This window comes from Ptychodera flava, chromosome 18, assembly GCF_041260155.1.
Source record: "Ptychodera flava strain L36383 chromosome 18, AS_Pfla_20210202, whole genome shotgun sequence".
In the NCBI taxonomy this organism is placed as follows: Eukaryota; Metazoa; Hemichordata; class Enteropneusta; family Ptychoderidae; genus Ptychodera; species Ptychodera flava.
In genome coordinates, this window is record NC_091945.1 from 10,598,526 (window position 1) to 10,611,375 (window position 12,850).

Here is a 12,850-nt window from a genome sequence, read left to right on the forward strand (position 1 = left end):
GCATTTAGGTAAGCAGGTTAATTAGATTGTTTTTGGAGATATCAAAGAAAATGATTTGACGTTTTAAAATTGTACAGTGTGGTTTCTCTTGAAGCCGAAATTAATAATCGACCGCTTCTTTCAATCCATCAATAAATCGGTTTATTACACTAGATGTTTGATGTTTCGTTGCGCAACAGAATAATTGTGTTTTGAATTTGTTCATGTCTCAGAGATATTCGATAAAACTTGCCTTTCGAACAGGTATCGCATATCTTTAACATCTTGTTCAGCCATCGTAACCATTTGATGAAGATTTTGGCTGATGTTAGTCAGCGTGCTGCACGGCAAAGATTTCGGTTTGTGACAGAGCATTGCAGTCTTACCAAGAGACCACGGATTAATATACGAACATTTATTCTCCCATGTTCCTTCATTTGTTGATGTACAGTTACTCGTTTCTATAACTTTACCATTAGTAAAGTTAGCAGACCATAGAGTTCGTCTATCTCTGAATCTCGTTAAATCGAAAAATAAAATAGCTTCCCTTGTGAAAGATAAGGACACATCTATAGCGGCCTGGCCTTTCCAACCAGCATAAAAGTACATGCTGTATGTTCCGTTCCCATAATCGATCATTCTTGCAGCTGTGCTTGCTTGCATCTCTTTGTTGAACATTACCCCTGTTAAGAAGTCGCCTCCCCTTAGACGTTGGTTCCCGTAGTCATCTCTTGTTTCTACTATTACGTGTATAAATTCACCTCTCATAAACGTGGACTTTTTGTCTTGCAGGTATACTCTGTGTGGTTAAGGCGAATAGGTCGTATTTAGCAAAACAGATAGACTGACATGTCAATGGACATGGAGAAAAGACAAAAAATAACGAAAACCGACAGACAAAAACATGGTAGAGAGTCAAGGTACATACACAAAGAAAAACGGCCTGTAACATATAAAAGAAGAAAGCAAAGAAACTGAAGCAGTGACAAAAATAAAGTAATAAGGTTACAGAGTTTGGTTATATCAGTTAATATTCCTGGTAGGCCTAATTATGTGAATCTTCAAATGAAAGAAAGTTTTTCAAATGAAATCAAGTGACTCAAATAATCACATCGTTGTTTTGTGCGTCGTGAAATAACTATGGAATATTCTACCATATTTTGGCTAGCACGGCAAAAGGCTTCATCAAAATATATTGAATTAATTTACACAAAACAGAAAATTGTCTGAGACCGACACACCTTTGATAATTTGAACATGACAATGGTAAGTGTAAATATTGACATGGACAGATGATCTTTAAATTTTCAGCAATAAAAAGCCATGTGACTGCTTGAAATAGTATGTGCAAGACGACAATTTTATGTTGTCTTACTTTGATTTTGAAACTGAAGTTGGAGTAATTGAATCCGGACCAAGTTTCAGAGCTTCATAACCTTGAGTATACAGATGTTCACGTTTTAGATGGTTATACGACCATTCATACTCCTCCACAATGCCGATCCACCTCATACCAAAACGGTTGAATTTGCTATATGGGAATTGGACATCATGCACCTGATCAGGATCCACATGGTATTGATTCACACCAACCCTCCTTAAAGTGTCATCGTCTAGATCTAGGATTTGAGGGTATACGTTCTCATGTTCATAGTTCTCCTGATATAGTTGAAAAAGACAAATTAATGCCTTGCGTTAAATGGTACAACCCTTAAAACATGATGAAAATAAAACACTGCACTAGTGAGGGATACAAGTTAAACAAGGTAATCTAGCAGTGGGTGGAATGAGTATAAAGAAAAGGTCTTGAACTCAGATCCTGGGTTGCAACTGAATATGATCAAAAAGTACATTGTTGGAAAAAACTTATACATTAAAAGAATGGGCACACACACACATACACAATGTGTAACATCTGACAACGTTAATACAAAATTTAAAAAACGTTAATGGGACAAATGGCACAGCTTGCAGTTTCCGAAGCATATTCAAGACGTGTATTAATTTTTACGCAAATATGAACGCTATTAACCCTACCATCCAACCAGGTGGCGTTTTTATTTTTTAATAATAGGAGGAAAGGATAGTCAGGTTAAAACCGCGATAAAATTACCAGACTTAGGTTTACAGCTCCTCTTATCAGTAGTTATTCTACAAATTTTTAATACTTACTATTACCATAATGTAGATGTATGTTCCAAGAACCATCCCAAGAATCACTAGCACAGTTGATCTAAGTATCTTTGTGAAGTTGGATTGAACACGGTCCATCTTCATCTGTTCAGAAAATGATCCACAAAAAAGTAATGCATTGAGTCCTGGAACCCTTAGCTCAGTGAAAATTTAAAAGATTGTCACGAGCCCTCACACTGTTAAATTTGAGAGACAATCATAGAAAGCTGTGTCCGAGCTCAATATCTGGATCGACAGTTGCGAATACTCAAGGGGATTCGTAGTGTTACCGTCTAAGTCGATGGTGGATGATAGACTTGGAGACATTTACTTTCAATATTTTAGTCACGTCTCACAAAAGTTGTAATAGACTACTGTGACGTAAGCGCAAGCATAAAAACATCTCTGTCGGAAAGATGAAGATTAAATTAGCCGATACAGGCCGGACGGAGTACATTACATGTGTATGGTTTGCAGCTAAATCAATATTTATTCTGTGAATAGGACATCAATATCCATATATCGCGTGGTGTCAAATTATTCATACACTCACAAAATCTGAATATTCTTTTTCATACAAACTCCTGTATCTTCTCTACAATGTTATTCTGCAGCACAAATTTGCAAACATTTTCGCGTAGCAATATCAATCGCTAATATCAACATGCCATCGACAAATCGAAAGGAAGGAAAATAATTTATGGAGCTTAACTTGCAAAAGAAACAATATTATCACTGTTTCTATGACTAAAAGGCAGCATGGTTTAGGTTCAAAGCTGGTGAAAAGGTTTCTTGGTAAGACGACGCAATCGCGAGTTTTCCTTTTGGTTGAAGGTTGGCAGGTAATAATGAGACCTAGGTAATAATGAAACTAAAAATAGGCCGGTAATTTCCACTCAATTTTTATTCAAAAGAACTCTTAATGTAAGTCCAAGTAGAAAATGGATACACTTTTAAATTATACTCTTTATATACAACTTCAAGAAAAAGAACAATTGATTTTGATTAACGCCCCTGGTAGACCAGAAAGCAGGTTGTTTGGTTACATTATTATAATAAAAAGTCTGGAAAAATAGTGAGATAGCGCATACCAGTTTGGCCATGGGATAGTGAAAAAGTCTACATATTTTCTTTTTCAAGAATATCTTTAAAATAATTGCTTATAATAAACAAGGCAGAGCGGGGTAACGAATGGTAGTAATGTATTTACAACCAAATCTAAACGTGCAAAGTTTTCTTTTTTTCAAACAAAATATAATGAAAATCACTGAAACATTTCTCAACTTTGAACAGTTCGTGTCCATTTAAAAAGACAAAGCTTACGAAAGTAAGAATTTGATCCTCAATGCAGCACGTTGCAGGACAATAATTTACTAAAGTTGACACTCGTTGTGCCTGACTACTGAAATGTAATTCAAAACATGTTGCAATTCTACAGGCAATGCATAAGATATGTTGAATCAATCAGTTGTTGTGTTGAAGATTCAACAAAAAATTAAAAATTGAGATAAGTTAAAATAGGCTAAATAGATGCTCTATGGTCAATATTATACTTTGTGGTGAAGTGTTAGTCGATGACAAATCTGAGGATTGTGGCTTGTCAAAGCTTTGTTCTTCTCCAAACAGGCAAAATGACAACCTGCGACACTAGTTAATATTGTACAGTTCGTGTTCATTTCAAAAAGACGGGGCTGAGGAATGTAAGAATTTAATCTTCAATGTAGCACGTTGCAAAAACATGTTTCACTTAAATTGACACTGCTCTGGAATAAAGTTTCACGTCTGAAATTTCCGTTTGAGTCTCTCCGCATGGCGCAAGACCACTAATTTACTTCCTGCTTCGTTACCCACGAAGATAGTCCGGGTTAAAAATAGTGCCAATTTGTCCAAATCAAGAGCTTTGATAAAGGTTTTAAAGGTTAGACCATGAGCTTATGGTGTTTTAGTGAGAGCAGCATGAGCTGCATTCAAAAATCACATCAGCTTTGCAGACAGTGGTATGATTGAGCTGAAATCTGTTGAGTTATGAGACCCACTTTATGTGTATCAATGGGCCTTGAATTTTGCAAAATGACCACCGGGGGCGCTATTTTGCTTCTAGCTCAAAATTTCCGAGGACTTGCCCACACGAAATTTTGATCAGTGTACAAGCTAAAGCTGATTATACACCTGTCAATGGGATTTGGGCCGCTGAGTGTTCTAAAGTAGGAAAATTTAACTCAACGCTACAATGGTCGCCTAGGGGAAGTGAATTAGTGATCTTGTGCCGCATGATGATCAACAGCAAACACGAATGAAGCTATAAATGAAGTTTATTAGTTATAAGGATCAGTCAGATTTCAATACAGATTGGTCGTCAAAAGCTTTGGAGATCGTTGTCTGCATTTCACTTTATACCAAAAACAATGCTTTTGGTCGGTCATAAAGTGTTGCAGGACCCTTATCTTTTGACGAAAGTCGTTAGGCTGTGACGAAAACGATTAAGGGGGGATTCGAAATTTTTGGGGTAGTAGAGGGGGACTTGAAAATTTTGCTCTACCTGTAGAGGTGACTTAAACATTTTTTGGTTCCCTTTTATGTTTTACATTTTTCAATTCCAAGTTTTTGTAGGTAATTTAATGAAAAATCAATACCAGTTTTATGTCATCCAAATGTTTTGATGTTAATTAATTTAACAGAATCTAGAACTGTTTTGTCACATTCCATCACTTTTATCTCGAAAAAATCAAAACGTGTGATTTGCCGTAAAACAATTAAACTTGGATAATTTTTGCAATATTTCTATGCAATATATAAACTACAGTTTCTTGCTGTCTCCCTACAGCATGCTCAAACACAAAGTTCAGTTTGTCGACAAAGCCTTGTATATAAATATGTATTAGGTGATAGTTTAATTAGAGTCCAGACTGACAGTAAGTTGTCAGTGATACAAATGCATGGTACACATACACAGGCTGTGATATCAAGTTGAATACTGGACAGTTCAACATGCTATAGGGAGTAGAACAAGAACGCAGTTGTATAAACTGAACAAAAATATTGTCAAAATTATCAAAGTTAATACAGCTAATGCCTACGGGCGACTGTCACTATCAGATGCTTTAGTGTCACTGTGACTGCATACCTGAACAGTGACAGAGACAGCTCTGTCTCTGACGTACATGGCAGTTGAAAAAGAGTTTGTGTCAAATGATGCTCATGACAGTGAAAGTTTACTGAAAAAGATCAGGCCAGAGAGCAACACATGGAAGAACACATGGAAATTTTTGAATTCTGACATATGAGAATAATCAAATGTTAAAGAAACAATATGGGGTCACCATGCTTGATTTTCTAAATTATCACATTCTTGTCATAATAATAATACAAAGTAAAACTTTGAACAGTAAAAACGAAATGAAAAAATATATGACTAAATGCAATTCTTCATTTGTTAACCAAATTTGCAATTATTACACCAAAAATTTCAGAGACGAAGACATTTATTTGATGGAATATTTTTACCTTCCAGTATTGTCAATTTTGAGTAGCATCTAAATCATGTATGTCTTGTACTTTTGAAACACTTAGGTCACTGTGCTCAGTTTTTGACAATATGGCAATTAGCCAGAATTCACAATTTGCCTACTCTTTCATGATCGTCATTTTGTATGCTCTTTGGCAAGATCAATTGACCTAGCCAGAGTTGGATTAACTCAAGTTGGCTTAGACCAATAAAACCAAAAAGTTCACTGATGTGTTTAAAGAACTTGCCTTGGGAAAATGACTATAGAAAGTGCTAATAACAGGTAGTGTTGAACATCTGTGAGCAGAACGGCGCAATACGTGTTTATTATTTCTGCGTGCACATCCTATACAAATATGTGGGCCTGTGATAGTTTGGGCGGGACTTGAAAAATTTTGATCATATAGAGGAGGGCATCTGAAATTTTTTTTAGGGTATTGAGGAGGGCATCTGAAAAAAAAAAGATTTCAATCGCGATTCCTCCAGCCCCTCCCCTAATCGTTATTAGTGAATGCAGCCTTAGTACAAGGTTCCTTCGTAGTCGATAGTCGAAGACCTGAATATCTGCTTCAATATTCAGCATACGAGGGCAACGGCACCAAAATTTATACATCTCCGAAAAATACATCAAGAATACATAGTCTGCTCCCTTAATGCGTTCATTAGCGCATTGAATCCCTGAAATTCCATAGTCAAAAACTTGAGTGATCCATGGAGTGGTTTCTTGACGTATGCAATATAACATTATGTCGTCAATTTGCTATTTAAATACTGTGATAAATAGCATGTAATACTCTTACATTTACTGACTTACCTTAATATATAATAACCTGTAGGCTCCTTGTTATCAGACGTTTGAAATTTTAACGGTTTCTGAGGAGCCGCACGCAGTGAATCCTATTCGCCCGTCCGCTTAAAGGCGGAGCCTCCCTTTAAAAGGACGCCAAGGTATGGCGGCGTTCATTGTGTAAGTGGACACCAAACAGGCAACACGCGGGCACTCGCTCCAGAAAATGCAACTTTTTAGTTTTCCTCAGCCGCAAAAACCCAGACAGACTGCCAAGCGGTCAGCGTGACGTTGCTGCTGATCGAACTCTGTGGTTATATTCAAAGTCTAACGCGACTGGAAGACAATGTTTTAGGAAATTCGAGCGTTTGTGGTGGGGAATCAATGACCATTGACTATTTGAACTTACCGTCAATCAAAAGCTTGCATAAACTCTGTTTGCAGGATTAGCAACATGTGACAAAAGGTTGAGATGAGTTTGTGTAATTAATGTTATAGAAATCAAACATCATACTGGCCATGTGTTTGACTGGGAGGAGAACTCCACTAATGCGAGAACCAGGGATTGACAAGTGCCGCTTAACTTTAAACTGGTTGCACTCTAGTTGATGATGAATACATTATCAAAGATGTCATCACACAAACATCTGACGCAGGCGTAGAAAGCACAAGCTGCCAGTAACTTAGGCTTATAAGCATGAGAATACGACGACACCGTCACAAGTCTAACAAAGCTTCAATAAAATCATTGGACAAAGAGGATCGACATTTTGCTTCATGGCGGAGGTGGACCCCAAACTAAATCATTTTATTATACACAACAATGAATTGCAAGTTAAAACTTTTCAGAAATAGAGTGCAGGTATCAGCATGTTATTAATTTTAGTTAATGAATGGTGCATGATTACCAGGAGTTGATTTATCCATTTGAAGTTTTTCCTTTTCATTAAAACTTGCGTTTTGTGTTAGTTTTATTTTAATTGTATAAGTTACAATTACATGTCGCCAGTAGAACTATTAGCACCTACAGTGTCTCAACAAGTCAAGCTTTATGTTGTAGCTTGTACGTACCGTACGACAGCGATGTGGTTTTTGGCTCGAGAGGTGGTAAATCCAAACTTTTTGTTTTGATTCACCAACTTAAGGATACATAGGTTTAGGTTTTCGTTTTATTTTCGCTAGTGCATGTTATTGCAATAGTAAGGGTTGAAAGAGCCCCCAAAAATGTCTACCCGGGTAGGGAGGGAGTAAAATTTATGAAAGCATATATTCTGAAACTTAAACGAAGAATACGGTGTTGTCTTCGACAAAAAACGAATAATTTAGGAAAACGGATGAGGTGTGTTACAAACATTCATTATTCATATTTTAGATACTGATATTGACGATTCCTGGCAGAGGTGGATTCATTTAGTTTTTCATGATAGTTGATGAGCATATACCGAAAGTGAAAATCCGCTACCAAGGCACTTCCACATAGATCGATGGCTATGTTATACATGTGTCAAGAATTAAGGAATTCGCTCGGAGAAAAGCAATTTGCTCTATAACAGTAATCATTGAGCAAAGCACAGCAAATTAAGGAACACACTAAAAAATCTCGTTTCTCAGATATATATGATTACTTTCTTGCCAGTGTATTCAACAAAATACATACAAACACTAAACATTTGGGGGGCTTTTATGGCGCAAAAAACAAAACCCGCAAGATGCCCAGTATTTTAAAAAGAAGGGGGATAGAAGTAATTACTGCTTTTGATAAAGCGCACTTCTTTAATGAAACCTTTTTCTCTTCTTTTAATCATCACAGTTACAAAAGTGATTTATATTTTGGTGATGATGCTGAACCAAATCAATCCTAATTTAGGGAATATTACTTTCACTATTCACGATGTGTTCAAAGCTCTTGAAGACTCTAACGAGGCTGTTGGAAATCATAATATATTTTATTTCCTCCTCTTTTAAGGAAGTGTGCAAGGGAATTGGTCCTTTCTTTGTGTGACCTTTTTAATATGACCTTAAAACTTGGGACATTGCTCTTACAATGAAAATGAGCGAATGTTAATTCCATTGTTTAAGAAGGGACTGAGGAAAGAAGTGTCTAATCATAGACCGGTTTCCTTGTTAAGTTCAGTCAGCAAAGTGATGGAAAGATACATTTTAAATTACACTTATGCTGTATTGCCAGATTCTACTTACAACTAACAACATGGATTCTGTAAAGAACGGTCATGTAGTACACAGCTTGTGCGGGTTGTTCATGACATTGTCAAGTGTTAGACATTGCGGACCAGGAAAGAGCGATTTGTACTTTATTCGACAAAGAATAGGCTTGAAATTTTAGCGGTGGAAGCACAAAGAATGTATCAAACTTGAAAGTTTTGTAGTCTTCACGTGCAACATTGAAGCATTCAAATTGATCCATCAGGTTCTCATCAGAGCGTTTTGGTGGCCGTATATCACTACACGTATAGGCATTTCGTGGAACTGGGCATAGCGCGGGCTGTTTAGTTTCTCTTCCGTCTTCGGCGGCGCCAGTGAAATCGCCATAACTGTATAATCATACGTGATATCGTTCCAATAGCCAGAATGCAGAGGCTATCAAGGCATGGCAGTATGATGATGCTTAGGGAGGAGTAATACACCATAAATTGTAACGATTTCTCGAGAGGAATGGGATTAGAATCAGATGCAATGATGACTTTAAAAATTCTGCCAAGCTTGTCATTGCTGTTTATATTCCATGATAGTTGTCTCCCTACAATCTGCCAAAGGAAAGGAGAACAGAAAAGAACCAGACGTCTGGTAAAGAACAGGCGAAGGTTGAAAGGTCGCCATCTCTATGTCTGGCGTTTTTTTGCATTGACTTGAAATATGTGTGATTTGAGAAAACACGTGCAGTCAAGGCAAAAAAAACTCCGGTCGCTTGAAATCAGTACCTAGCAATAAAAAGTATGATGTAGTTGTGCCATTTCAGTAATTTATGTCAGAGTTTTGCTAATATGTAGTCTATTCAACTTTTTTGTATGATGCGGAAATTAATTAGGGAGTTAGGGATGATAATTAATGCTACATGAAAGTGATACTGTATCTAGACAGAATATGCAGTACCGAGAGTCAAACACAAATACTTTCTTGTGGAACATTTCAATTATGTTAAGTTCACTGAATTTTTATTGTACCATAGACAAATGAATTTAAGGAAACGCTTGTGAATTAATATTTCAACAATGAAAATCTGCCTCCAAATATACAGGCCTGGTTGTAAGCTAAACACCAGGCATTTTAATATGCTTCAGAAAGTCCATAAGGATAATGCAACCTGTATATAGATGATAAATTACCGAATATAGAGGCAAGATATACTACTAAGAATGTTTCCAATGATTAAACTGATGCCACTTACGGTAATTCAGGTGTTCTTCTGCCATATTGCAACTCTTGTTTTCAGTGCATATAATTTGAATGAAAACAGTAGGTGTGGTTGTTTAGCGAATTCTGATCACAAACCTACGCGAAACCCAATTAAATTTTTCATTTTCTACTCTCTTTTGGGGAGTTGGGTTTTGGTCGAGTGGTTCTGTCTGTTGCTTCTCCGCTAAGTGACCGGTTGTCGTATGTTGTGAGTTCGAACCCGATTGGTAACACATTATTTCATAAGCATTAATATATTCGTTAACACAGTTTTCATACCATTATTCTAATTAGCCGTTTTGGACGGGGTACTTTTATCACACAAATAGCAAATTGTTTTCTTTATAATATATGTTGCAGACTATATATACTTTCACGCTTTGTCACATTATCTGAAAGTGTGTGACGTAGCGTGTGTAATAGATAACTTCATTTATGTGTATCCTCTATATTCTGTTGAAAAAAATTGTCATTTTTCCATAATGGTTAAAAAAGTCCACAGAAATTGAGAATGTTTTCAGGGTTAAAATTCGCTCCTAGTCAAAGGACACACAAACATTGCCTTTGGGCTATTGATTTCTTAGGATTGTTGTCCATTGGGCTATCCTTTCTTCACATGTATCATTGAATGAAACAGCCGAAGTTGACAGCCGAACGGACTGCTTCTGCCAAAAGTGATCATTTTAACCTAGTAAAATATGAACAATATCTCAAGTTGCTTGTCAGTTAGTTGATCTTCACCAGTATGATAAGAAGAGAGGATATGGCGCAAAGTGCATATTTAAGTCTATTTGATTTAGTGTTTGATGAGCCAGTCTAAAGGTAATTGAATGTTTTATGGTCTAGTTTACACAACATTACAGTTTGAAAATGCTTTTATTTACCGTCACTGTGTTGCTTGGTTTGCCACAATAAATTAAACTTGACGAGAGATGGTGAACAGTCTGATATTGATTTGTTCTTCAGACTTTCAGAAACAAAAATCATATACCAGTAATTTAGAATTTTATATGAGAAAAAGCATAATACCATTGTCTTCTTGGGACTACTAATTTTTAAAATGGTAGTCCAGCTTTATGATGTAAAAGTTAATTTCGAGCCCTTCTATATCTTAAAAACATTGTTCAGGTTACACTTTAGAAAAAATCGTGTCTCACAAATCACTTTTCTGCAAGAATTTTGTTGATCAGTGTTTCAGGATGATTTTTACAACTTTGAAATTCGATTACAAAATCAGTGACAGTGAGTCTGTTGTCATAGATGCGGAGGTGTTTGTTTATATAGGTTGATCATGGCACCGATTGCCAGTTGTCTTTGGTCCAGTGTCGCCTGTTGTACGTCATCCTCCATAAAGTTTGGTCTTCTAAGGAACTAAGGTTCAGAATTAACTGTTGTATTTTATGTGCAACTCAGATAGGTTATTGTCAGCAGGATGAGGATATTTGCATATGCAATGATTTCAGGGCTAATTATCTTGATTTTGGTTAAACAGAATATTTTTCAGATGCAGTAAGACTTTTAAACGTTCTATGTAGTTTTTTAAAATGCCCTTAAGAGAGATGGAAATTAGAGAAAAAATTCATATTAACATTTGACAGAATCTTTTTGTTATTCTTTGATCAAGTTTCTCACAAATCTTTTGTTCTAAAAGTCCTTTTCGAAATTCTGTTAAACATGTTTTGTAATATCCCAGTGATGATCATATTAATATTGTCCAAACGGAATGAGATTTAAAAATGCAATTACATCGTTTATCATTTCATTTTTCGTCAAAAATAATTTTTAAACACCATTTGCTATTACCTTGTCATGAGGACTATAGCACACGTTTATTACCCCGAGGAGCCTTGTGTTACCAGAAACACATCGCTATTCCCCGAGGCCGTAGGCCGAGGGGTATAACGATATGATAACACACGGCCACGAGGAGTAATAAACGGGCGCTATAGCAAGAATAAAGACCAGGTTATTGAAGTTTTATAACACACCACATGCTCATGTTGTATTACTGTATGTTATAGCTCTTAATGTGTTTTGATATTTTGCACTGCAACAATCCATCGTCACGATTGTCACAAGTTTACTTGACGATATTTCCACAGCTGTTACAGTTGTACCTGGTACCACTTTCTTTCAAAAATATTCTCAGTGTACAAGCAACACCCTTAGTTGCACACATCGTCGATGAGCTGTTCAAGTTCCTACGCTGTCGGAATGTTGGAAAATCTGTTTTAGAGAGAGGCTTAACGCTCATCATGGATGCAGATCATGTTCTAGTCACCCACCATTGTTGTAAAGCTGCAGACGGCACCATGGTCACATGACCGGGCAATTTTTCCGAAATTGGTCAAAAGTACGCAGTCACGTGACCGGGCACTTTTTCCAAATTTGGTCAAAACTATTTCCCTAGGGAAATAGCTTTTCAGAAAATACCCTCTGTCTGACGTCATTTCTGTTGGTTCAGTATTTTCTAATCACGTGACGTATTCTGGCGAATCGCGTCACGGAATGAGCATGAGGCGCGTTATAAATTTTACACTCTGTTCCCAACACCCACTGCAGCCCCATTTGCCCGGAACATAGTGCGCCGTGAGATTTTGACCATTTTTTCCTCCGTATTCAATAGACATCAAATCAGGTCCAATAATCGTTATCATTCAAGGTAACTAAGAAAGTTACCAGGTCCAAGGAACATATTGAAAATGACAAAGGCAATGGGGTCATCTTGAACCACAAAGTAGTGGTGGTACCAGGTGTCCGGAATGGGTAAGCGTACCCTGCCAGCTAGCCGCACCCGTCAAGATTGACCCAAAGCGACAAATCCATTGTTATTTGGTGAATTCACCAAATTACTTTTGTGAGTCAAAATTTGGTATGCTGTCACTCATCATTTGAGTAACAGACAGGTCATATTTTGATACAACATCTCCGTATCTACCGTAGAACTTCTTAAATGATTTCACTAATCTACTTTCTGAGAATCCTTGCCTCAC

The 12,850-nt window shown here is 36.8% G+C and overlaps 1 protein-coding gene across 1 annotated transcript; it reads right to left on the reverse strand.

Annotated features, from left to right (window-relative positions):
* Window positions 1-201: 201 nt before the first annotated feature.
* On the reverse strand, window positions 202-6,567 carry LOC139117581 (NXPE family member 4-like). Its single transcript, XM_070680823.1, has 4 exons — window positions 6,471-6,567; window positions 2,152-2,256; window positions 1,355-1,638; window positions 202-778 (listed from the first exon to the last, which is right to left on the reverse strand). Exons 2-4 carry the CDS (start codon window positions 2,254-2,256, stop codon window positions 202-204), a joined length of 966 nt encoding a protein of 321 aa, XP_070536924.1. The 5' UTR covers window positions 6,471-6,567.
* Window positions 6,568-12,850: the final 6,283 nt, after the last annotated feature.